Raw genomic sequence first — 23,439 nt, 5'->3', positions numbered from 1 at the left:
CAATGAACATGATCTTCGACGATTTGAGGACTTGAACCACGGCAAAAGCGTTTGGAGGACAACTAGTATCTGAGTAGTCAGGTAGCATGAGGGGGTGGGGTGGAGACTTGGTTAGGGTCGACTTGTGACACCTAACTAGCAAAATTGTAATCTTTTGTATATATTATTCTCTCTTCTACCCTCGGAAAAAAAAATTCTGAAATGATAGGTATTATGCGACGTGATGGTTGCAAAATCGCAACCCATGCCAGAGAAGGTGGTGGTTTTTCAGACATGCACTTTTTTTAAAACCAAAATGACAATTTTCTTTTTACGTTAGTTTCAAAGCACATGCAGTGAGATAGTCCAGGTCATAGGTCGTTGCCGTGTCCATAATGTGTCGTTGCGGTTGCCCTCCAAAGTCCCTAGATATATCAGCTAGACCCTCACAAACCAAAAGAAAAGGAGATAGCAGCTAGACACATAGGAATTGAGATGTCTGATCAGAAATTAATGTATTTGTTTTAAAATGTGCCTTGGATGGAGGCCTGCTGAATAATTACGTGCATGTGTGATTATACAAATTGAGAAATCTTCTCCAGAATCAATCATTAGCGTTAACACTCAAACAAAAATGTAGAGCATGCAAAAGAAAAAAGAACCTTTAAAGCCAAAATGTGCTGTACATCAAGGTGTCAAAAATGGATTTCTTAAGCCAAAATATAATGTGCCTCTTTTCAATGTAGTCCATTTATGTACTGATCTGCTGTGCTACTCTGAGGTGACCATTTCTCTCGAGATTTGCTTTACTGACAATCAAAATTGGCATTCTGAGGGCAACGCTGACTACTATGTTTATGTGGAAACTGTTGACTGCAGAAAAGTAAGACGGTTCTTAGTAAGGGAGATCTTCTCCTCTGCCTCGGATGCCTTCTCACGAACTCCACGAACAATGTTTTCCGGGGCCTTCTCTACAAACTGCACCACAAATGAAACGCGTGACCAACAGGATGCAGGAACCCTCTTCCGAAAACTTGCTCACATAAAAGGAGAAGAAATATTCGACGTACACTCGGGGAACTGAGACGGGCCAACAAAGTGTCATAGTCTGTCTGTAACTTAGAGAGACGCTTAGAGAGCCGCTCAACTTCCGCTGACACATCAACCATGTCTGCCAAAGGTAGGTATGCCTCCAGACCCTCATCAGCAACAATGTGGACACACTGATTTGCATCACCTGGCGAGCATCAAATAGATTTGCTTATTGGCAAACTGCATCAACCAAGATAACGAGTTTACAAGGCACTCACCCGGTAGTGATTCAGTCAAATTTATGTTCTGTGCGTCAAGCTTTGACAGCAAAGCAAGCACCTGCTTCTCTTTCTGCGGCATAGAAATACAAGTCAGATGATGGGGAAAAAAACACCATAGTATACAGGAAAGTTGCAGCAATCATAGATACCATCGCACCAATCACATATAGGTAACTCTACTTCTAATCTTTCTAGGAGCTGTGCCTCTCAAGTTCTAACAGTGAAGCTTTCCCAGTTAAATGCACTATTCCTTGGCAACTTTGATTTCAATAATTTGAGTACAAAACATGCTAGGCTTCTCAAATTGCTGGATCAAAAGGCTCATAATATACGTACAATGAAATGTCACAAACAGAATGGACTTGCTGTGAGAAGACACCTACCGATATGTACTCCAGGACATCCGCAGTGGCAACAACAGAAGCTGATATCCGTTTAGCTGGCTCGACAGAATACTCTGCTCGGACATTTCTGATTCCTCTTATCTGTTATTATACAGGTGATCAAACAAAATGGTCGCCGGCAGGCCACATATAAAATGAGCACATACAGCTCAAGTGGAAATTTACCAACGATTGCAAATTTTGAAATCTTTTGATGGACAACAAGTTCTTTGGGAGGTCGGTGCTAGGCCAGGGAGCAACTATAAGTGCATCCTTTCTGTACGGCAATGCCTGAAAATAATTATATGTACTGATGAGGCTGATGAAAGTGGGAGTTAAACAATGCTGTATAATAGTAATGGGCGTCAAGGTTTTTGTACCTGCCATAATTCTTCAGTGACGAAGGGCATGAATGGATGCAGTAGCTTCAGTATGTTTTCAAACACATACAAGAGAACACTTTGCGCCGTAATAGTAGCTGAACCATCACCAGAGTGGTAGAGACGAGTCTTACTAGATTCAATATACCTGAATTACAATAAATTTGAGAAAATATGTAAGTCTACTACTCCCTCCGATCCAAAATAAGTGTCGCAGTTTTGAACTAAGGTTAGTTCAACCTTAGCTCACAACTGCAACACTTATTTTGGGTCTGAGGGAGTAGAAAGCATGCACCATAACGGTGCAACGGTAGAGTGCATATTGGAACATAGAATCAGGCGACAGCTTGGTGTGTGTGTGTGTGTGTGTGTGTGTGTGTGTGCTCCCATAAACAAGTTGTAGTTCCTGTTATTTGGTTCTTCGCAAACTTACCAATCAGCAAAATGGCTCCAAAAGAAATCGTAGATTTCTCTAGCTGCATCTCCAAAGTAAAACTTTTCATAGCTTATGCTGACTTTATCGATAAGTTCATGTAGTCCTGTAACCTGAATTTTTGTTTGTTCTCTTATTAATTAGCATACTTCATAAAAGGCCAACAATTCAAAAGAAAAAATGATGGACTCACCACCCAGCCTTCTGGCAATGGTAGTTGCTGTAGCGCTGCTTCTGTGTCAAACTAAAAAGGAGATGCAAATGTATTAGCAACAATTATATAAAGGAGAATGAAATTTAATCAATGCATCATCTGCAATTTGGAATTCAGTGAGATACCTTGTTTGCTAATAAGAGATCCCATGCAGTAGCATCACTTCTTTCAGGCAAATTCTGCAACAAAAATTTGCCTGCATTCCAGAGTTTGTTGGTGAAAGCCTTATTTGATGTCAACCTTTCTGTAGAAAGATTAATGTCCTGAAGTAAAAAGGTGTATTAACAACGGAGAAGTGAACAAGCTTGATCAACAAAATGCAGAAGACCATGGAAAAGCAAACCTGGCCGGCAGTGCCCATGCAAAGTGTAAATCTCAATGCATCTGTCCCGTACTCGTTCATGGTATCTAGGGGGTCAATAACATTCCCCAGTGACTTTGACATTTTCCGCCCCTGAAGATCTTGCTGATTAGTCTGTGGAACTGAGAGCTAATCTAGCAACATAAACAACTCAGACGGACGAAGGAATGACACATGTCTAATAGACTTCATAGTGGACTAGTAGCCCACCCACCCATCCATCGGTTTAACTACAGTATGTGGACTTACAAGTTTATCAGGGTAAGGGAGGCACTGTCAGGTGTAGTTCGAGAGAGGACCTACCAGGCAGCTACTCGATCTGGTCTGAAGCGGCGCTCTCACACAGACATCGTCATGCACCCCCCTCAGCTAGGACCACCACTAGAACGGTACGGGCCCACATATACAACACTGCCCCCCCCCCCCCAAACCCCCCAAGAGGGGTGATGGATATCTTAGATCTATCATTCCCATCTTGTCACAAGCCAAGCTGTATTTGGTTCCTAGTCCTTTAGTAAAGCAATATGCAATTTGTTGCCCTGAGCTCACATACCCTATCTTGATAATCCAGCATCCAACTTTTTGTTTGATAAAAGATCTATCAGTCTCCACATGTTTGGTTCTCATGTTGAACCGGGTTGTTTGCTATATTAATTGCCGACTTCTTGTCACACAACACATTCATGCAAATGGTCTTAAATATCTTCAGCTCTTCTAATAGACTCCTTGTCCATAACAAATCACTCAGTCCCTGACATGGCTTTGTATTTGTTTTGGATTGTTTCTTGCTTCTCCAAGACACTAGATTTCCTCCTACAAAAACACAATGGCCTGAAATTGATCTTTTGTCATCACAATAACAATCTATGGCAGGAAGTCCATTGACTCTTGTACAACAGTCCTTTCCCACGAGAACCTTTCGAGTATCTCAAGATTCTACGTACTGCCTCAAGATGTTCACTTCTAGGCTCATGCATATATCTATTCACAACACTTACTGCAAATGCAATGTTTTGTCGTGCATGACACAAGTACGACAATCTTGCCACCAATCAATGATATGTTTCTTTATCCACCAGGTCACCTTATTGGCAGTCACTTTATTGGTTTTGATCAATTGGGGTTGAAGCAGATCGACAACCCAACATGCCAACATCATAGAGAAGGTCCAGGGTATATTTTCTTTGAGAAAGAGTTATTCCTTTTTCAGACCTAGCTACTTCTATACCAAGGAAGTACTTGGGTCGACCAAGATCTTTAACTTCGAAGACCTTACTCAGACACCCCTTGAACCTTGCTATCTCTACGTCATCATCACCAGCGATAACGATATCATCAACATAAACTGCAAGAATGGTTACTTCCCCTTGAGAGTGTCTATAAAATAACGTATGGTCACCATTGCATTGTCCATACCCTATGTCACACACTGCCCGAAACTTGTCAAACCAAGCTCTTGGAGCTTAGTCCATAAAGGGCTTTCTTTAGCCTGCATACCTTCAGCAGTCACAGAAGTCGAGAACCCAGGTGGAATCTCTATGTATAAATCCTCATGCAAGAAAGCATTCTTCACATCAGGTTGATCGAAAGGCCACCCGAAATTTGCTACACAAGAGATCAGAATCCTCACAATGTTCATCTTTGCTACTGGAGCAAAAGTCCATCTGTGCCAACCTGCACATCTCCAGTGGAAATCGATGTCTGTATCAAAAGAGCCACATGAGTACTATGGAGCCGCCTGTTGCTAAAGGTGACGGATGCATCTGCACTTTATGCTACTATTCTCCCCCTCCTGACAAATCACCGGTTGGAAACATTGGTCAAGTACTTCAAACAAGACAGTTAGATCAGTTTTTTCACCATAAAAGGGTTCCGATTCACGGAACGCAGCATCCATGCTCACAAATGTCCGCCTCTCTTTGTCCTAAAGAATATCCAATAAAGATACATTTGACTTCCTGAGGATCCAATTTGTTGACGATGGCCTATGATCACGAACAAAATAAGTGCAACCAAACACCTTGGGAGGAACTGGGAATTTATTTTCTGTGAAAAATCAAGTCACACGGAGATTTCCTACATGTCACCCTAGATGGCACGCGGTTAATCAAGAAGGGGTCATCTTGACAGCTTTACTCCACAGGAACTTGGGCACATTCATGGTGAATATCAATGCCCGAGCCACCTCCAACAGGTAACGATTTTTCCTCTCTGTCGCCCCATTCTGAGGAGGTTTGTCTGGACAAGATGTTTGATGCAGGATGCCCTTGTCCGACAAAAAAGGCACCAGTGGCCTTGTTAACATACTCGGTGTCATTGTCTCATCTAAGTGCTTGAATTTTCACATTATACTAAGTCTGAACAAGTCCATAAAAAGTTATGAAACACTCCATCCTTATGTCAAAGATAGACCCAAGACATTCGAGAATGGCAATCGATGAACGTAACGAAGTACTTCATACCACTGACAGATGGCACTGGACATGTCCATACATCAGAATGGATCAACACAAAAGGAGATGCTCCTGATCCCTTACTCACATATGAGTTTCTGGTATGTTTAACAAACTCACATGCATCACAGTTCAGCTTGCTCTTGTTCACACCACTCATTACATCTGGGAAATATTTGATACATTTTGTCAAAAGACACATGTCAAACCTTTATACATCTCCGTCAGACCCTGACGATTGCTTGCTCTACAATGATGGATTGGGGCTCTAGTCTCCTTATCCTCGGCAACTGCAGCTAGCATGTGCATTCACTGACGGTCCGTCATGTTGCAGTCCATGTACCACAACCCCCTATGCCTCACTTCAGTCCCAAGACTCCTGCTCGTCGATCTCTCTTGGATCAAGCACACAACTTTGCCTTGAATTATTCAGCAATCAATTTGGTCAATCAAAGCACTCAAGGACACTTAAGTTCACGAGGAAAGCCGGTACTCCCACCGTCCACGTGCATAGGTCGTCTAAGGAGTTGCATCATGACCAAGACGCACCGTGATAGGCAAGCGTTAGGCTGGTCATAGTGGGGAAGTAACTTAGACTAGTAACATGCATATGTTGCTAGTATATGTTACTACCTCCATAATGGGTAGTAGTAACATATGTGTGGTATCATGCAAGGCTTTATTTATTTAGATGTAGACTCATTTTGCCTCGGGGTGTGTTTGTTACAGTAACATATTATGTTACCACAAACATATCTCTCATTAACTACTCGCCACATAAGCAAATTTGCCTTGGGATGCGTTATGTTACTAGCTAAGTTATTCCCGCTATGGCCAGCCTTATGTTGAGATTGTGAAAACAAGCCTATCGTCTGCCCTCAAATAACGCAATCGAAAGAGTCATTTAATTGTGCATGCATGGGAATAGGAGGATTGAGATGTGCATGCATGGGAATGAGCAGGGAAGTTAAAGGGGCGGCATGAGGGAACCGAACGAGAGGATGTGTGGGTTACGAGGGATATTAATTACAAGCGCAGCTAATATTCTTGGGATATCTAATTTTCACTAGACGTCCTATACACCTGGACAGAGGGAGTACATGCAAGACAGGATAATCAATGTTAGGTGTGCATCTGACTGTCTCAACACATGTGATGGACTGGGTTGTGCCATCTGCTGTGTGAATGGTTTCCTGATGTATGAGAGGGTGTGCAACATAGGATTTAAACTCACTGAAGTCTCCAGCAACATGATGTGATGCTCCTGAGTCAAGCACCCATTCATAATTTATTTGATGGGCTGCTATTTGATGCGTGTTCAATGTGACCTTCATTTGTATCGACAACGTTGGCATAGCTAGTAGCAGTCTCCTTTCCTCATGTAGGTTGTGTCCCTTCAACTAAAGCAGCAATATTTGCCCTAGGAGCCGTCCAAGAACCACCACTCCCATTCCGACCACCTCGTTTTCTACTGCCATCACTAGATCCTTGGCCCCTGCCTCTTCTTGGTCTTGTGCAAAAACGACCAATATGCCCTGGTTGACCACAATTATAACAATCTCTAGAATCTCATTGGTCAGCCACCCTGAAAGCAGATTCATTTCCATGTCCTCTTCTTGATTGCAGGAGTACCTCTTCTTGGTACATCACAGGAATGGCCTCATCAAGGGACACAAGCGTTGGCTGAGTGCAACATGCCTGCTCTCAAAACCTTGATTGAGACCTTTTAGAAACTGCATCACACACCTACGCTCAACCCAATTCCTGGCAATTTCCATGGACTCTGCATATGGAAGCTCAAGGGGATCACACTGATCCAAATCCGCCCAAGGTTAGACCCTAGTATTGGACCTCTGAACCTATTAGGAAAAATAGGTCCAAGGTTAGGCCCGCACCTCCTCTCTTAGGGTAACGGGCCAACCATTAGGTCCGTAGGTTTGCCCCTCGCTAGCACACCACCGCTATTTGCTCATGTTAACTCGTTCTATACACCAGAAGAAGCAGATGAGAGAGAGGCTGGCATGAGGTCGAACTGATGCTGGAGATTTGGGCTGCCTGATCTACTCTCCCGGCTACAAGCGCCTCCCGTGCGTCACGGCGTTCCGGCTGCTGACAACTAACCTGCTCCGGTGGTGGTGAATTTGGATACCGACCAGTAAAAGGAGATGCAGATGGAGACATGGGCAACCGGCAGGGGTAGGCGATGCTTCTACGAGTTTATTCAGTGGCTGACGGCTTGCCGTGATCCATCCTCCAGGCTCCAGCCATCCTGCGGGGGCACTATTCTGATGAGGTATAGGTGCGATTCGACCCCAGGTTCAAAGGGGTTTGCCCCATTTGGACCCTCAAGGTCGTCCGGTTACCCTACTTTGGTAACAAAAGGGAGGTGCGGTCCACCGGTCCAACGGGGCGAACCGGACCCCTTGAATCTTGAACATATACCATCATTCTATCACCCTAACGAACATCTTGGATCTTGTCTTCTATTTGAGACATGAGCATCAGGTTTCCCTTACCGGAATACCTCATGGATACCTCATGGACAGCATGCTCCACACAACAGACACTGCAATGGCCGAAATCAGGGAGTTCAACATCCAGGCCAATATCAGGGAGTCAGTAACACTCCACTTCTTCCATTATGGGCTCTCCTTGTCAGAAGGTTCTTCAACCGTTCCATGAACATACCCCGTCAGGCCCTCCGTCTTCAAGATCAACAAGGCCCACCTCGACCAGCTCAGGTAGCTGCTCACACCATTCAGCTTGACATCTTTTTGCATGAGTTCAAGCTTGAACCCTGATCTGCTTGAGGCACAACAATCCTGCAGGAGATGACCCCTCGGCAGCTTTCACAGTCATGAGCTGCACAAGTTTCTCCAGCACAGAGGTAACATCACTTGCCATGACAGCCTCCGCCTCTTCTCCTAGCTGTGCGAGTGCGACCGCCAGTACTGCTTCTGTCACCCTCTCCAATCGCGGCAGCAGCAGCAGCAACAGCACAGCACCTCAGCCACACTTCAGTAGCACCACCCTCTCTGTTTCTCAGACGTTGCAAGTACCACCAACATCAAGCAACAGAACAGCACTTTTGTCTTGCTCCAGATCGAGGGCGAGCAGCCGCACCCCACCTTTGCCGCAGCAGGCACAGCCAGTACCACCAACAGCAGCTGCCCAAGCAGCCGCCGCACCTTGCCTTCTTCCGCTGTCGTGCACCTCCTCTTTGTCCTCTGCGGCTCTGCCGCACAGCCGCAGCCCCTCCGTCAGCGTCGCGCACAGCCGCCTCTCTTCGCTAGTGATTTCGTCTCACTGTGCATCTACTGCAGCTCCTCCGGCAGCCGCCATCACCTTCCTCCCTCGCCCTCGGCCACCGATACCATGTAGTTCGAGAGAGGGATGTACCAGGCAGCTACTCAATCTGGTATGAAGCGGCGCTTTCACACAGACATCGTCGTGCACCCCTCTCAACTAGGTCAACCACTGGAACGGTATGGCCTGGGCTTCATGGGCTGGTATGGGCCACATATACAATATCAGACCATCTGCAAGGAGTCTGTGGATCTCTGCCAGAGTATCACACAGCCCATTAGCACACAAAGCAGGAAGTTCATATACAACAGTTTCTCTCCTGGGGTCGAGTTGAGGCTAAAGGTCAATCCTTCTAATTTTATTTTTCCAGTTTTCCTCTTATTTGTCCTGACCACAAAGTTCTCTTTGCGGTGGTCCTCAAAAGTGACTTAGGTAGGAACATGTGACAAACAGCAAAACAGGCGACGGACACATCAATTAACAGCTCTCAGTAAATAATATGTAGCAGTATGTACAGCATGTTTCCTGAGATACAGCCGTTCTCTCAAAAGAGGAAATAGAAATTTGATCATATTGATTATAAATTACAACAAAATGATAAGCCTTTGTCCCTCAAAAGTACAAAACAAAAATTAAGGTGCTCATATCTCTCACCTCAGAATCCCGGATAAGACCATGTAGATAGACATAAGAAAATGGTACTGTTCCTGTAAACTCAATTCCCATCATAACCATCCGTGCAACCCAGAAAAATAAAATGTCATGGCTGTCAAAAATAAATTAGCTATAGTATCAGACATAGTACATGGAAAAGCAGAGTATCAGCAGGATAACAAGCACACCACCTTGTTCAAAGAAAGGCGGGCTCAAGGACTGTTGCAGGATAAAAATGCTTAAAATCTTCCCTGGACACATCTGGCCAACCAAGTGTGCTGAAAGGCCATAAAGCACTGCACGATAACTTCCAACAAGTCAAAACAGAAAACTACGAGCAATTTTTTATATTACTTGTAACAGTTGTATGTACAAATTGATTATACTTGTGCAGTTCTTTACTACTTCCAATACTTGGAAATATAGCTCATACAGACATTGAAGTAAGAAAGAGAATGTAATATACTACTCCCTCCGTTCCAAAATAGATGACTCAACTTTATACTAACTTTAGTACAAAGTTGAGTCATCTATTTTGGAACGGAGGGAGTAGGAAGTAAAGGAAGAAAGCAAATGTAATATAGGAGTTCGGAAAGAATTCAAAGCATGGTGAATAGCAAGTCCAGTCAAATATATTGCCTGAATTCATAGTTTTATTGGAGCCTAGAACCCTGAGCTGTGAGAACGGCCACACAAGGACATTAACTATTAACCTGCTTATTGCAATTGCACATGGCAGGCACCACAAGCAGAGGGCTAAGAAACCATTTAGAAGCAGAGGTGAGGAACAAAGCCAAGAATTTGAGGACGAACTTGATGATTATCTTTAGAGGCAATCACAATGAAAGTGATATGAAATGTTTGTGTCGCAATATCATGATGTTGCAACAAGAAAAACCAGAACATCAAGAAATTGCCAAGAAATGTGAATATATTTTCCTATTAATACAAAATGTGTGCTGTCAGGGCCTCCCCTACAGTCTTTCATTAACAAAATTGTATTGCGGAACTTGTGCTCAATTGCAAAATAAGAAAAGGAGCATGTATTTCCATTAGATGAATGCTAAGTAATGTTCTGAATTAAATAAGAAGTGCTCACAAAAATTCAAGCGATCAACAAATCCATATTGCAGAAAACCAATTGGTACCACACAATTTTGAAGAGGAAGACAAACCTTGAGAACCAAGTATCGAGAACATCAGGATCCTGATATATTTCAACTGATTTTCCATATTTTTCCTGAGCTTTCGCAAGTGCCTCCTCTGCATTTCTGGCAACAACATAGTCTTCTTCACATTTCTTTCCAACGATGTACCAGACTGGTATCCGATGGCCCCACCACAATTGTCTACTTATACACCAATCTTTTATATTTGTTAACCAATTATTATATATCTGCAGCAGCAGAGCACACAAAAGAATGAGCAGGGATAAAATAGTGGGCAGGACAGGACAATTACAAAATTCATTTCTGCAGGAATAATAATTAACACAAATATGTGTAGATATGTGAGCACTTTCTTTGGCATATGTATTGTTTCGCTGAGCCCCGATAGAACTTCCAGTCACAATAGCGTTGTTCTTAAGGCGGCAAAGCGACCTAACGCAAGCACTCGCCGCCCTGACGACTAAGTGCCTAAGGGGGCTAAATTGTTAGGCTCTGCCCACCTCTGTTACTGCTCTTTAGGTGTGCTTACTGCTGAGCAGTAGATGACTACCATTATTTTCTTTCTTTTTTGAGAAGATGCATAAGTATGCATAGACAGATAGGGAAAAGGTTTGGTACAATCCCAGGACTGGACCAACACTCCAAGGTACAATGCTACGGGCCTACGAAGTAACCGCCAGGAGAAGCGCGGCAACATCCACCACCCCTTCCTTTGGCCACTACCTTTCTAGAGAACAGAATGAAAGATCCATGCATTTACCTTCTCAAATCTCTCCGGAAGAATAGTGAGTTGCCCTTTTTCAACAGCATGGAGGGCCCTTTCAGCCAATGGCTCCATTGTGACAAACCACTGCTTACTAATCAAGGGCTCTATGACCTAGGATCACACAGAAGTGGGGTCATCAAGCCAAAAAACATCACCAGCCCTTAAATACGACAAAGAATAGGAAAAAGGTTCACACTTCACCACCACGTTGAGATCTGGGAACTCTAAGTGTATAGGGTTCCTTCTTCACTGCCAAGTTAGTCTCAACAAGGTCAGACCACAGCTTCTCTCGTGCCTCAAAACGATCCATACCACTGGCGAAAAAAAGGAGGAAACGGAGTTAAGATCAACATGTTGCATACAGAAGGCCAGGCAAACTGCAACTCTGTTAGTACTGCCTTTTCATATGCAGTAGTTGAATCAACTGATTATACTAATTGTACTAACTCAATGCCGCAAATTGTGTTTCCAACCTTTTTATCTTAAAAAAAGTTAGAACAGTAAGCTGTGTTAAACAGCTAAAGTCCTATTGTATTATACCTCGAAAGCAACTTCAAGTCACCTTACAAAGAGGAACATATAATAACATAAATGTGTTTGTAAGCAGCTGAAATTGCAAGTCATGAAGAAATTAACCACAGAAAAAATAACAATGTTACTTCACATGCATTGTCTTGCAAATATTATACCTGTATAATCCAGCAACATCATTTAATGTGCCATCTTTGTTCATAACATTAAGAATTGGCAGCCCAAGCTTTCGAGCAATATGATAATCATTCTGATCATGTCCAGGGCTAATCTTCAGCACCCCTGTTCCGAATTCTGGATCAACGTACTGTAAATCGTAGAAACGATAGTTACTATTAACAAAAGTCTATGCAAGGAAAACTATCCTGCTACCCTTTTAGCAGTCCCTCAACTGCATCTGGAGAAAAGTAGACCCAATTACTACAGCGAAATAAGTTTTTTAGCCAGGGAGAAACCATATGTGGTCACAGGAAAAATATTTTGAATTTGGGCATGCAAGTGTGAAAAACTTGCACAAAAGAATGCATGTACGTACATCAAGCAAAGGGAAAAGCCAGCTTGGGATGCAAAATTTTGCCTTAGCCACAAAAATAGTCATACCGGTGAAGTAGGTAACTACATGAATTGATGAATAAATGTTTTCCTTGCTTCAACTGAAACACGATAGTGTAAACTTTGCATGTGCAAGCAACATGATAAATTATAACTCAATAAATATGACGAGAGAACGCCCTGACTAGTGAATATGGTGCTTTTGCATTGCTTCATTTTATTAATCTCACAATATCCTATCTGAAATTGCTAGAAATATAGAAAATACTCCCTCCGTTCCAAAATATAGTGCTTCCTCTATTCCCGTGCTTCAACTTTGACCATAAATTTAACCAACGAGACCGACTGCGGCGGGAGCAAAAGTTATACCAGTGAATTCGTATTCAAAAGAAGTTTTCAATTATATAATTTTTTTCTCCCGCCGCAGTCGGTCTCGTTGGTTAAATTTATGGTCAAAGTTGGACCTCGGGAAGCGCGGGCGCACTATATTTTGGAATGGAGGGAGTACTAACGAAAACAATAGTTTCATTCTTACCCGATCAGCAATGATAGGAACATGTCTCCCAAATGTCAAGGGTACAATAGCCAATTTTCCAACATATTTTGCATAGCGCTCATCCTGCATTGTCAATTAAAAAATTAAAATAAAGATGGTTTACCAAATCCAATTTCTTTGAGAAATAAAATAGCTCAATGTAGTTATAGCATAGGTTGCAACAGAAGACAATAAAATGTCTTACAACGTACTTGTTATGGCCGGCATATACTACAGCCCAGGCAGTTGGGGGCCTGGCCCAGTTATCTTTTCGTTATTAGGGGCTTAGCCCAGTTATCGTATTTGGAGATTATATAAACTCATGTAAGGACTCGTTTGAAGTTAAGCAGAAGCAATTATATTTGCTCGGCTTCCTGAAGGGAGCCGGGAGACCTAACCCTAGCCGCCGCCTCCTGCGCCCTCTATCTCTCTCGCACGACGGCGCCCCAGCGCCGGCGACCTCGCCTTCCTCCACGCCAAGCCCCCTTCCACCCCTACAACCTACGAGCTAGACCCGGTAGGAACCCAGCTCCTATCAGCACTACTTATGTTTACTGCAGAACACTAAAAAGATCATACCTCTGGGTTAACAGCAATCGCAACATCACCAAATAGAGTCTCAGGTCGTGTTGTCGCAATAGTCATAAAATCATCCCTGCCCCACAAATTTCAATGTGTAAGCAATGCTAAGCATTAAACTGTATCAATCATATTTGCTGGATTCCTCATGTTAGAATGCAAAATATAATGTATATCAGGATACTCATTCTCATGAAAAATGTTCACTTAAACATCACAACAGAGAGCCAAAATAAAAAAGAACTGGTGGTAACACAAGCACACACTTGGCTGTAAATACAGTCAGCAATATGTGTGACGACATCATTGATTATTTAATGGTAATTCACATCGAATAATTATTAGATGTTAGACGAGCACAATTAAGAATGTAAAAATATGTACCTCGATCCACCAGCAACACGATACTTCATATAGTACAAATAGCCAGGTTCTTCAGAGTATTCAACTTCCTAATAATACAAAACATTATAGAATCAAATATTTGATTGGCTCACGTATGATCATCCATGAAGTATTGAAGTTTCAGATCTCCCATGCAGAATCACCCAATTTTCCTTTTGGTTTAAATTATATAGTTGTGCAGATATATGTATGTATGTACTAGTTAAAAAAGAAGTAATCTCTTCACATACTAAGTCAGATACTGCAGTCTGCAGGTTAGGAGACCAGTTGACCAAATAAGATCCTGAAAAGGAAATACAATGAATCAACCAATACATACCAAAGTTACATAAGGTAAGTCCCTAAATTTAAAATGTAAACAAGAAAAAAAAACAAATCAAAAGATTAAGAATTCCTAAATCCCTGTCCAACAAGAAAAAATTACATAAGAATGGGATCACAAGCATGAGGCCATCCTCAACATAAATTCATCCAAGCATATACCCAAAAAAAACATAATTCGCATGTGCTAAAGCAAAACACATGAAAAAAAATTGAGAAAACGCAAAAGGCTTGCGTTTCTTTGTATTGAAAAGATAAGTTTGTTACAGCCTCCTAAGAGGAACGATTACAGTCATAAATCAGTGGATACGATTACAGTCATAAATCAGTGGACGTCCCAGGTTTGAGGGAGGATGGCACGCAGGCCACGGGCTCCAGCCCTTGCCCAGAGCTTGGCTTCGTCCTTGATCCGTGCCATCAGTGAGTTGATCGATGGGGTTGCGCCGTTGAACACGCAGTCGTTGCGATGCTTCCAGGTCATCCAAGGTATCAGCAGGGTTGCGGTGGTAAGGCCTTTTTGCATGGGTTTCGGCGTGTTTCGCCACGCCGAGCGCCACCACTCTGATAGGGATCCCTCGCTGGAGGGCACGCTGCATGTCAAGCGCAGCCAGGACAATATCTCGTGCCACACTTGCTTGGAGAAGGGGCATTCCAGGATTAGGTGCTGGATTGATTCAGGCGCTTGGTCACAAAGCGGGCAGCGAGGAGGGTGCGGCAGTCCGCGGCGAGCAAGGCAGTTGGCCGTCCAGCAACGTCCCAGGTGGGCAAGCCAGTGGAAGAATTTCACACGCGGGGGCGCCCAGCCCTTCCAGGTGAGCTTCCAAGCAGGGCAGGAGGTCGAGCCATGGAAGGTGGCAAGGTAGGCGGACTGGGCTGTGCAGGTACCTGCCGCATTCCACTTCCAATGCAGGCGATCCGGCTCGACAGTGAGTCTGATGTGCTCGATCGCATGCCAAGTAAGCAAGTATTGGCCGATCTCGCGGATGCCAAGGGTGCCCTGAATGTCCGATGTCCATTGGTGCGCATTCAGACCGTCTGCCACCGTCCTGCTCTTGCGGCGGTGTTTGGGGATGAGGGCGTGCAGTTGTGGTGCTATTTCCAAGATGGCGCGCCCGTTGAGCCAACGGTCTTCCCAGAACAGCGCACGCTGGCCGTCGCCGAGGATCATGGTTGTGGGCGCGAAGAAGAAGGCACGCTCCGCAGCAGTGAATTGAAGGTCGAGGCCAGACCATGCCCTGTTGTCGTCCGTGCGGGCGAACCAAAGCCATCTGGTGCGCAAGGCCAAGCCCGTGCGCTCCAGGTCGTGCACCCCGAGCCCACCAAGCCGGGTCAGGCGGCAGACGCGTTGCCAGTTGACGTGACAGTTGCCGCCGTGCACCTCGGTGCGGCCAGCCCATAGGAATCCTCGTTGGATTTTTTCGAGGAGTTTGAGGATCTTTTTTGGCGGCGCGAGCACCAGAAGTTGGTGAATGGGGATCGCACTCAGCACCGATTTCACAAAGGCAAGGTGTCCGGCCTTGTTCATGAGGTGCGCCTTCCAGGTGGGGAGCTTGCCAGCGGTCTTGTCGCCGAGGGGCTGCAGCTGTGCAGCGGATGGGGGTCCAAGGGTGAGTGGGATCCCCAGGTAGGTGATGGGCAGCACCGCGATTGGGCAGCCAAGGTTGGCGATGGCCGGGGCAGCCATGTCGCCGTCACATCTGATCATCGTAGCCGTGCTCTTCAGGAAGTTGACCCGAAGGCCTGACGCCCGGCCAAATAGCTGCAGGATTTCTCGGACGGCGAGTGTGTCGTGGGCTAGCAGAAGAGTATGACATCGTCCGCGTACAGCGAAAGGACGGGGAGCGTGCGGCGAGGGTGCAGTTGCTGCAGGACTTTGAGCTCAGCCGCGCGACGGAAGAGGCGCCCCAATGTGTCGACAGCAAGCACAAAGAGTTGTGGTGACACAGGGTCGCCTTGACGAAGCCCGCAGCGGTGCCAGATCGCGGGTCCCGACACGCCGTTGAGGAGAACCCTTGTGCTTGCCGACGACAGGAGAGTAGCAAGCCAACCAAGGAAGCGATCGTTGAAGCCATACCGGCGCAAGACCTCGAATAGAAACGTCCATGACACGTAGTCAAATGCCCGCGCAAGGTCCAGCTTCAGGAGGATGCGCGGGGCGCCCAGCTGATGAAGAAGGCGCGCCGATTGGCGGATAAGCACGAAATTGTCGTGAAGGCTTCGTCCCGGGATGAAAGCGTTCTGGATGGGGCTGACTAGCTCGTTCAACTTGGGTGCTAGTCGAAGGGACAGCACCTTTGCGAAGATCTTCGCGACGAGATGGATTAGGCTAATGGGCCTGTAATCCCCCAGCCCGGCTGCGTCAGCTCGCTTTGGGATCAGCGTAAGCAGCGCTTGGTTCAAGCAGCTGAATCCCCTTCCTCGTAGCGCATATAGCCGCTAGAAGACGCGGACAAGGTCGTGCTTCACGATAGGCCAACAGGAGCGCAGGAACCCTGCGGTGAAGCCGTCTGGGCCGGGCGCCTTGTGCGCCGACAGTCGCTTGACAGCTTGCCATATCTCGTCTTCGCTGAAGGGGGCGTCCAGGTCGTCGAGGTTGGATGGCGCGATGAGGTCCTCGAGGTTGAGGGCGCAATCCCGGGGGTGATCTGTCCCTAGCAGGGAGTCGAAGAGCGCGAACGCCGCCGCGGCCAAGTCTGCTTGGTCGGTTAGAGTGGCGCCCTCAACCGTCAGAGTATGAATCCTGTTTTACTATGTTGGATGGTGCTTGCACCATAAGTTGCCATTTGGCAGGTATGCTGTTTTGATCAGTAAATATGATCCTCATCTGAGGATGGTTACAGCGAATATGTTGTGTAACATAAAACTGGATGCTATAAGCTGCAAAATGCAAACATATTTGTATTGTCTCACCAAAGAACATATAAATTACTTTATGCAAAAAGTACCACGATACAATTGGTGATGGAAGTAAAATAATGGTGGCTTGCTTCCCACTAAATTATGCACACGGCCCTCCTATTAGTGGTCAAGTAAAATAACTAGGACAGGTCAGTGAGCAGGCCCAGCCCACTCAATTTGCATTCCTATCCAGAACTACAGCCACTCACTTGTGGCCTGATGGATTTTTTTAAATCAACCAACTGAATTTCTGACTCATAAAGTTATAGAACTTCTGGTTGCTGAAGAAAGCTGACTAGAAAACCAAGAGTCTTCACATCCAGAGCAACATTCTTCCGCCACATAACTAATTAACTATCCAATCAGCTATAATAACTAACAAAAAATATACTTGATACACTTTGAGAGTAAAGCTTGTAACGGCCCCGAATAATTTATGAAAGTAGTGAGGTAAGTTTGTTACTGACAATGTAACAAGAATAGAAAAACATATACAGGACAAATTATTGTCACCCCCCACTTCATACAAGTGCATCTGTGTTCACTACCCTAAATCAACTGAAGCAAATGGTATTAAATCAACCAGTAATAAGTATGTTAATATAGTCGACTAGAAACTATTACCAGGCAAAAGTTGGGGACACACCAAGAGATTTGAAAATAGTAAACAGGATATCAAACTCAACAAGAGCACATTACTCAAGATGATGTGCATTCACCTACTTCTTGTAATAGAACATGTAGCCATGTTTAATTATAATACCTTGATATATAAGTCCTTTTTCATGAAGCCTAATGAATGCTTCAACAACTGCATCTGCAAAACAGAAGGGGGAAAACACTGAGTTCAGTTGTAAAGATAACCACATGGTTCTAACATTGAGCTCGAGGGAGCAACCTAACATCACTATCACAACATCATGTCCTGATGGTTCGATTGAAAAAAAGGTTAGGTCAAATCACTAGTGTACATAAATTGCATAAAAAAGTTCAGATCTGGCAGGCAAAGGATGGGAGTGCTTTGGTTCGACATCAAATAGCTGTCACTCTCATTCATAATGAAATCACAGTCATAAGCCAAAACAAGACTTAGATACCCTATAACATCACCGTGATCCTGATTAAATGCAAGTCTATCAACAGAACGAAATTTATGGATGCAACCATGTGACCTAACAATTGCAGAAGAAGAAAGCTAAAATATAACCACGTAAGAAATCCTAAAACTCAGAAACAAGCTAGTAATTCCGCAAGGTAATGCCATGAAACACAGGTCCAATCATCATTTGAAATGGAAAACGACAGTTGACACTTACGACTTAGTTGATCATCTAGCGTGAAGCATTCACGGGTCCAATCACAAGATGCACCCAACCGCTTAATCTGATTAGTGATTGTGCTCCCATACCTGAAAGGGGAAGTGTTCAGAATAAAAAACAAACTAGCCACATTGAAGCAATGAAAGTTCAGCATTACAACAAACTTTAAAAATGCAACCTTCTGGAATGAATAAATCGACCAGAATAATCTTTCATCACATGTTCATCATTGCAGCAGAACAAGGTTGTGGAGGAACAACTCCACCTTGCTGTTACGAAGGAACTACTTCAACATGATGCGCAAGATATCGATCTAGAGGCGAATATAGATCAATATGGCAGCAGGAGTTCAATCCAAAACTCCTAAAGCACAAGATCTAGTCCAAGATCTTAGATAAGAACACTAAGTTCTAGGTAGCGGTGTACATAGTCCGGTTACAAACTAGAGGTGAGGACCTCTATTTATAGGCTTTGGGAAGCCTTCACACCTCAACTTCTACTTATGGCTAGAACACTCTAGAAAACATTACTTAATTAAGATTTAGCATTCTACTCATAGCTAGGAGATTCTAGAAAACTGTAGCTAAAGCTAAGCAAGAAAACAAATACTAAACTGGAGTAGAAGTATCTAGAAGTGGTTTAACTTCTGATTATATTTTTATTTTCCATCTCTCTATTGTTCCTCGCCATTCATGGTAGTTTAATTTCCAATTATTATGACAGACAGAACCCAAAATTTGTATTAACAATACCAGAAGACAGCAAAGAACAAAGAAAATAGAGCATAATGCGTGTGAGATGCATGCGCAAACGCACATAGGATGCAGTGAGGGTGTTGACCAACCATATTCAGAAAGAGGAAATCACCTGGGTAGAAAGTTCAGAAATGTATGGTTTATAGTAAATCCAGGTAATTAAGCAAGGATGCTTAACTCTTGTAAAAAAGAGAAGAAGAAAGGATTGCTTCAAATCAGCAAGAGGACAAAACCTCTGAGTGCATAAGAAAACAGTGTACACAAACTAGACTGGATTCAGAAAAAGGACTGACTTCTCTTTCCACTCCCAAACTCTTTTAGTGAACTCCTCCTGGGTAAGATCTGCTCTTTTGATGCCTTCAGCAGCTAACATCTTTTCCACAACTAACTGAAATGCAATGAAAGTTGAAAATAAAAATCAGCCAATTACTGCACCAAGTCTTGAACGCAATGTTGAATCATATAGTTAAAAAAAACTAGGCAGTAACAAAAGACCTAGCGCTTAATTGTGCTTAAAAGAGGACAGACCCAGTGCTAGAAGATCCAACACCAGGTGGGGTCTGGGGAAGGATTATATGAGGCAAACCTTACCCCTGCACAGTGCAATGCAGAGAAACCACGTCGAACCCAGGACCTCCATAATGTGCGCATAATTGCGCTTAAGCAAGCACTTTGGTCAGAAAAGTGGTGGCAAAACGCACAATTTAACGTCTAACGCTTTTTTAAAACTTTGTGTCGAATACATATCAAGTGTGCAGGAATACAAACCTGAGTTGCAATCCCAGCATGGTCGGTACCAGGTATCCAAAGTGCAGGCCTCCCTTTCATACGGAAATACCTTATCATTATATCCTGAGTTACTTAATGAAAAGGGGGATACTGTTAGTCAGAAAAATAATTGATCCCAGAATGATGGGGGGAATCTGAGCTTTACTATTTTGAGCTGTATATGTGGATTAGTGATCTTGGAACCTTAAAAATGCAATGTTAAGCACCCTGTGGAGGGTGACTATCTAAGGCCCTGTTTGGTTCAGCTTTTATCGACGGATTCCGCTGCCACGCAGCAGAATCTGAACCAAAGGGCGAACCCAGCAGAATCCGATTCCAGAAATCCGCTGCCAAAATCTGAACCAAAAACGGAAGCAGCCCAGGACGTGCTTTCCAAAATCTGATTCCGCTGCGGGCTAAAATCTGAAAAAGTTGTATCAGCTGGTTTGCCAAATGACCTACGTCTTTTTCACAGCAGATTTTTCACAGCTGCTTTTAGAAATCCACAGCCGAACCAAACAGGGCCTAAGAATACAGACTACACAGAATTGACTTAAACAGGCTAGTTTAACTGTAACACCCTAGTTCACATCATTCAAGATATTATTCTACACAGACTTCTACCATCACTTCTGCTTAATGCAGCAGCAGCGACCAATGTTTATTTTACTTTGCGTGACACAATTAGTAACTAGTACCTTGGAAACATGGCTTGTCTTATACTCCCTCCGTCTCACATTAGTTGTCGCTGAAATGGATGTATCTACTATCTAGGCGTACTTCAGTGCCAGATTCATCCGTTTGAGCGACAACTAATATGGGACTGAGGGAGTAAGAAATAGATCCACCTCGCTAGGTAAATCCATCAAAGCTTATGCTCAAGTCTAACATGCAAGTTATTTCAAGGTACAGTGTGGAGAGAGTATCAGGATACAACAAATCAACAAAGCTAACGTACTATAGAAGATCGTAATACGGTGTAAAAACAAATTTATTGCTTGTAAATCAGCATATAGTTAGCCAACATAAGAACACAAGAGTCTTAGGGAATTGAATCACCCTACCTCAAGGGTAACAAACATAGCATGACCCATATGCAATGATCCAGTCACATTTGCAGGTGGCATAGGAATGACAAATGGATCGCCTCCACGGTCGAAGTTAGGCTTAAAGAATCCTTGAGATTCCCACCTATGAAAATTGAAACATCAAATAGTTTAGGAGAAGTTATGTGTGGTTCGAAAAATAATTTATACTGAGACAGGAGGGAAAGTAAGCAAAATAAAATAAAATTTATTCAACTCAATTCATTGAACAATATACTTGAATCAAATAACTAGATTATTAAGCTAGTAGTCTTCAACCTAGGTTGTAACGCCAATCCAATGGGAGTTGAAACATACTTCTCTATCAGTAGTTAGGTTAACTTTAAGTTCCTGATTGGATCATGGCAATTTTCCTCTGTATGATTCAAGATTTATGTGCAGAACAATATATCATGAGATCCAAATTTAACACATATAAAGAGAAGTGGTTCTAAATTCCATAGCACATCGTACAAGTATGACTTGTCAACTTTGCATCTCCTTTGACTTGCTAACTACAGCTATACATAAGCGAGCAATGTACAGTCAGTACAGAGAATGGCAGTTAGTTCTTCCCTGGTAACAGAACGATTTGGCAATCTTGTCCAAAGCCAGCACCCACGATGCGGCTACTATCAACGGACTGGTACGCAAGAAATGTCTGAAAATCAGTGATAGCTCAAAGTTGGACAACTAACTATACATTTGTGTGTCTCGGTCTCTTTAGACATTTCCATACTACCAATACCAACTAAAATGTCATCCCTCAACTTCATTGCATGTAGCAGGACGTAAATGGAATTGCAAGCTTTGCCAAAATTGCTGGCTGAATCATGTACTTATCATGCCCACATGAGAACGAGCATAAATGGATCACCAAGCAATCAAGCGAGTTAACTCGTAGCAGAGACGCTGAATTACCACTTATAAATCCGCTCCTCGCTGGTGAAGTCGAACGACTTAGCGACTTCAGGGGAGGTGAACACATCCCTCTCAGAGACAACTGCTGCAACGTGAACCAGACCCAATCAATGCACAACACAGTCTCACAGGATTTCACGCCAGCTAACGAAACCGAGAACTGGGGAGCACTGCCGGTACCTGCGCAGAACCTGTGGGCGGCGCGGCGCGGGGTCCACGCCGGGCGGCGGTGGGCGAAGAAGAGCAGCGGGTTGAGACGGCGGAGGCAGGTTGAGGAGGAGGACAGGAGGTGGGAGGGGCCTGCAAGCGCCATTAGAGCCTGCGCGCGCCGCCCGGCTAGCGGTGCTGGTGGGGTGGCAACGGCGAAAAACCCTAGACTAGCAGGTGAGCTCGAGGGGTTTGGGTTTGGATTTGGAAGAGGATAACGCGGGAGCGTGGCGGTGCACGGCGCCGTGGGGAGCGGAGGGCGGTGGCGCAAACGGATGGGACGATGACTAGCAAAGTATAGCAATGAATGAATTTATATTATCAAAAAAAAAAGAATACTGCTACATCATATATAGAAAAGGAATATTTAAAGGACAGAAAAATCATAGGAAATAACATCACATGTATATTAACTAGAGGATGACGCGCGCTTTGCGGCAGAAAAGTCAGCAGAGATTTACAAACATATGAAAAAAAGAAATCGGTAATGTGTGATATTTATTAGACTGACACATTACAGCCCAGAAAAGTTAACATTGATCCATTTTCTCAATTTTAGAGGATTTGAAGAATATTCTGTTGTGATTTACAATGAGGAGGGTAGTGGATCAATGCATACCAATGACTTACACTAAGAGAAATGGTGAAACCTATTTGCTTTGCATGACGGTCATAGCAAGATCTTACAATCTAAATTTTGAGAAATAAACACAAATTAGTGCTGAAAATTTGGCTTAATTCTTAATGGACATGACCATGAGGTTCAACAAATACGTGCAAAACAAATATAATAGGCCTCTCACGCCTAGATCGACTTGTTGAATTGCTACTGCCAGGAGATTTGTAAGTGCTCACCTTTGTAAGAAAAAAGGAATTAAGTGTTTTAGTATGGAACATGGTTAAGTAACAAACCAAATCTAGTGTGGTTGTAGGAATTTTCTACCCTACTATTTCTTCAAACATTTACATCTGCATGAGATTGTGTTGGTTCGCCCGAAAGCACCCTGTGATTGTAAAGAAGATTTGTCCATGTGTTAATGTCATTGGTATTAAGCATGAGTAGATATAGTATTTAGGCCCAAACCACATTGTAAAAAGTATGATAACAAAGATGAAAAATAAGCATAGATAGTAGGAAGACAAACAAAAACT

At 43.8% G+C, this 23,439-nt stretch overlaps 1 protein-coding gene across 3 annotated transcripts; it reads right to left on the bottom strand.

The window, feature by feature from the left end:
* Positions 1 to 616: 616 nt before the first annotated feature.
* On the bottom strand, positions 617 to 22,579 carry LOC125537142 (valine--tRNA ligase, chloroplastic/mitochondrial 2). 3 transcript variants are annotated; one of them, XM_048700440.1, is made up of 27 exons: positions 22,261 to 22,579; positions 22,081 to 22,165; positions 21,139 to 21,265; positions 20,075 to 20,158; positions 19,600 to 19,694; positions 18,549 to 18,640; positions 17,996 to 18,049; positions 14,244 to 14,296; positions 13,993 to 14,060; positions 13,609 to 13,684; positions 13,030 to 13,113; positions 12,101 to 12,249; positions 11,608 to 11,725; positions 11,406 to 11,522; positions 10,652 to 10,872; positions 9,684 to 9,772; positions 9,477 to 9,589; positions 3,046 to 3,156; positions 2,828 to 2,965; positions 2,682 to 2,732; positions 2,489 to 2,601; positions 2,056 to 2,203; positions 1,862 to 1,966; positions 1,676 to 1,777; positions 1,290 to 1,362; positions 1,050 to 1,216; positions 617 to 957 (listed from the first exon to the last, which is right to left on the bottom strand). In XM_048700440.1, exons 1-27 carry the CDS (start codon positions 22,391 to 22,393, stop codon positions 835 to 837), a joined length of 2,889 nt encoding a protein of 962 aa, XP_048556397.1. In that variant the 5' UTR covers positions 22,394 to 22,579; the 3' UTR covers positions 617 to 834. The 3 variants fall into 3 exon arrangements, with proteins under 3 accessions (XP_048556397.1, XP_048556398.1, XP_048556399.1); XM_048700441.1 differs by having other exon boundaries at positions 22,081 to 22,162; XM_048700442.1 differs by lacking the exons at positions 22,081 to 22,165; positions 22,261 to 22,579 and having other exon boundaries at positions 20,075 to 20,166.
* Between the last annotated feature and the right edge of the window lie 860 nt (positions 22,580 to 23,439).

This window comes from Triticum urartu, chromosome 2 (assembly GCF_003073215.2).
Source record: "Triticum urartu cultivar G1812 chromosome 2, Tu2.1, whole genome shotgun sequence".
In the NCBI taxonomy this organism is placed as follows: Eukaryota; Viridiplantae; Streptophyta; class Magnoliopsida; order Poales; family Poaceae; genus Triticum; species Triticum urartu.
Note: the sequence above shows the minus strand (reverse complement) of the source record. Positions and strands in the feature narration are given on the sequence as shown.

Bases quoted from the DNA above. Each gene is read 5' to 3' on its own strand.
- LOC125537142 (XM_048700440.1), bottom strand. From the start codon at position 22,393: ATGGCGCTTGCAGGCCCCTCCCACCTCCTGTCCTCCTCCTCAACCTGC. The intron at 11,726-12,100 runs GTATAATATTTG...TTTTTTCGCCAG, and splicing joins GATGTTGCTGGATTATACAG to TGGTATGGATCGTTTTGAGG. The intron at 1,363-1,675 runs GTAGGTGTCTTC...TCTATGCCGCAG, and splicing joins ATGTCCTGGAGTACATATCG to AAAGAGAAGCAGGTGCTTGC.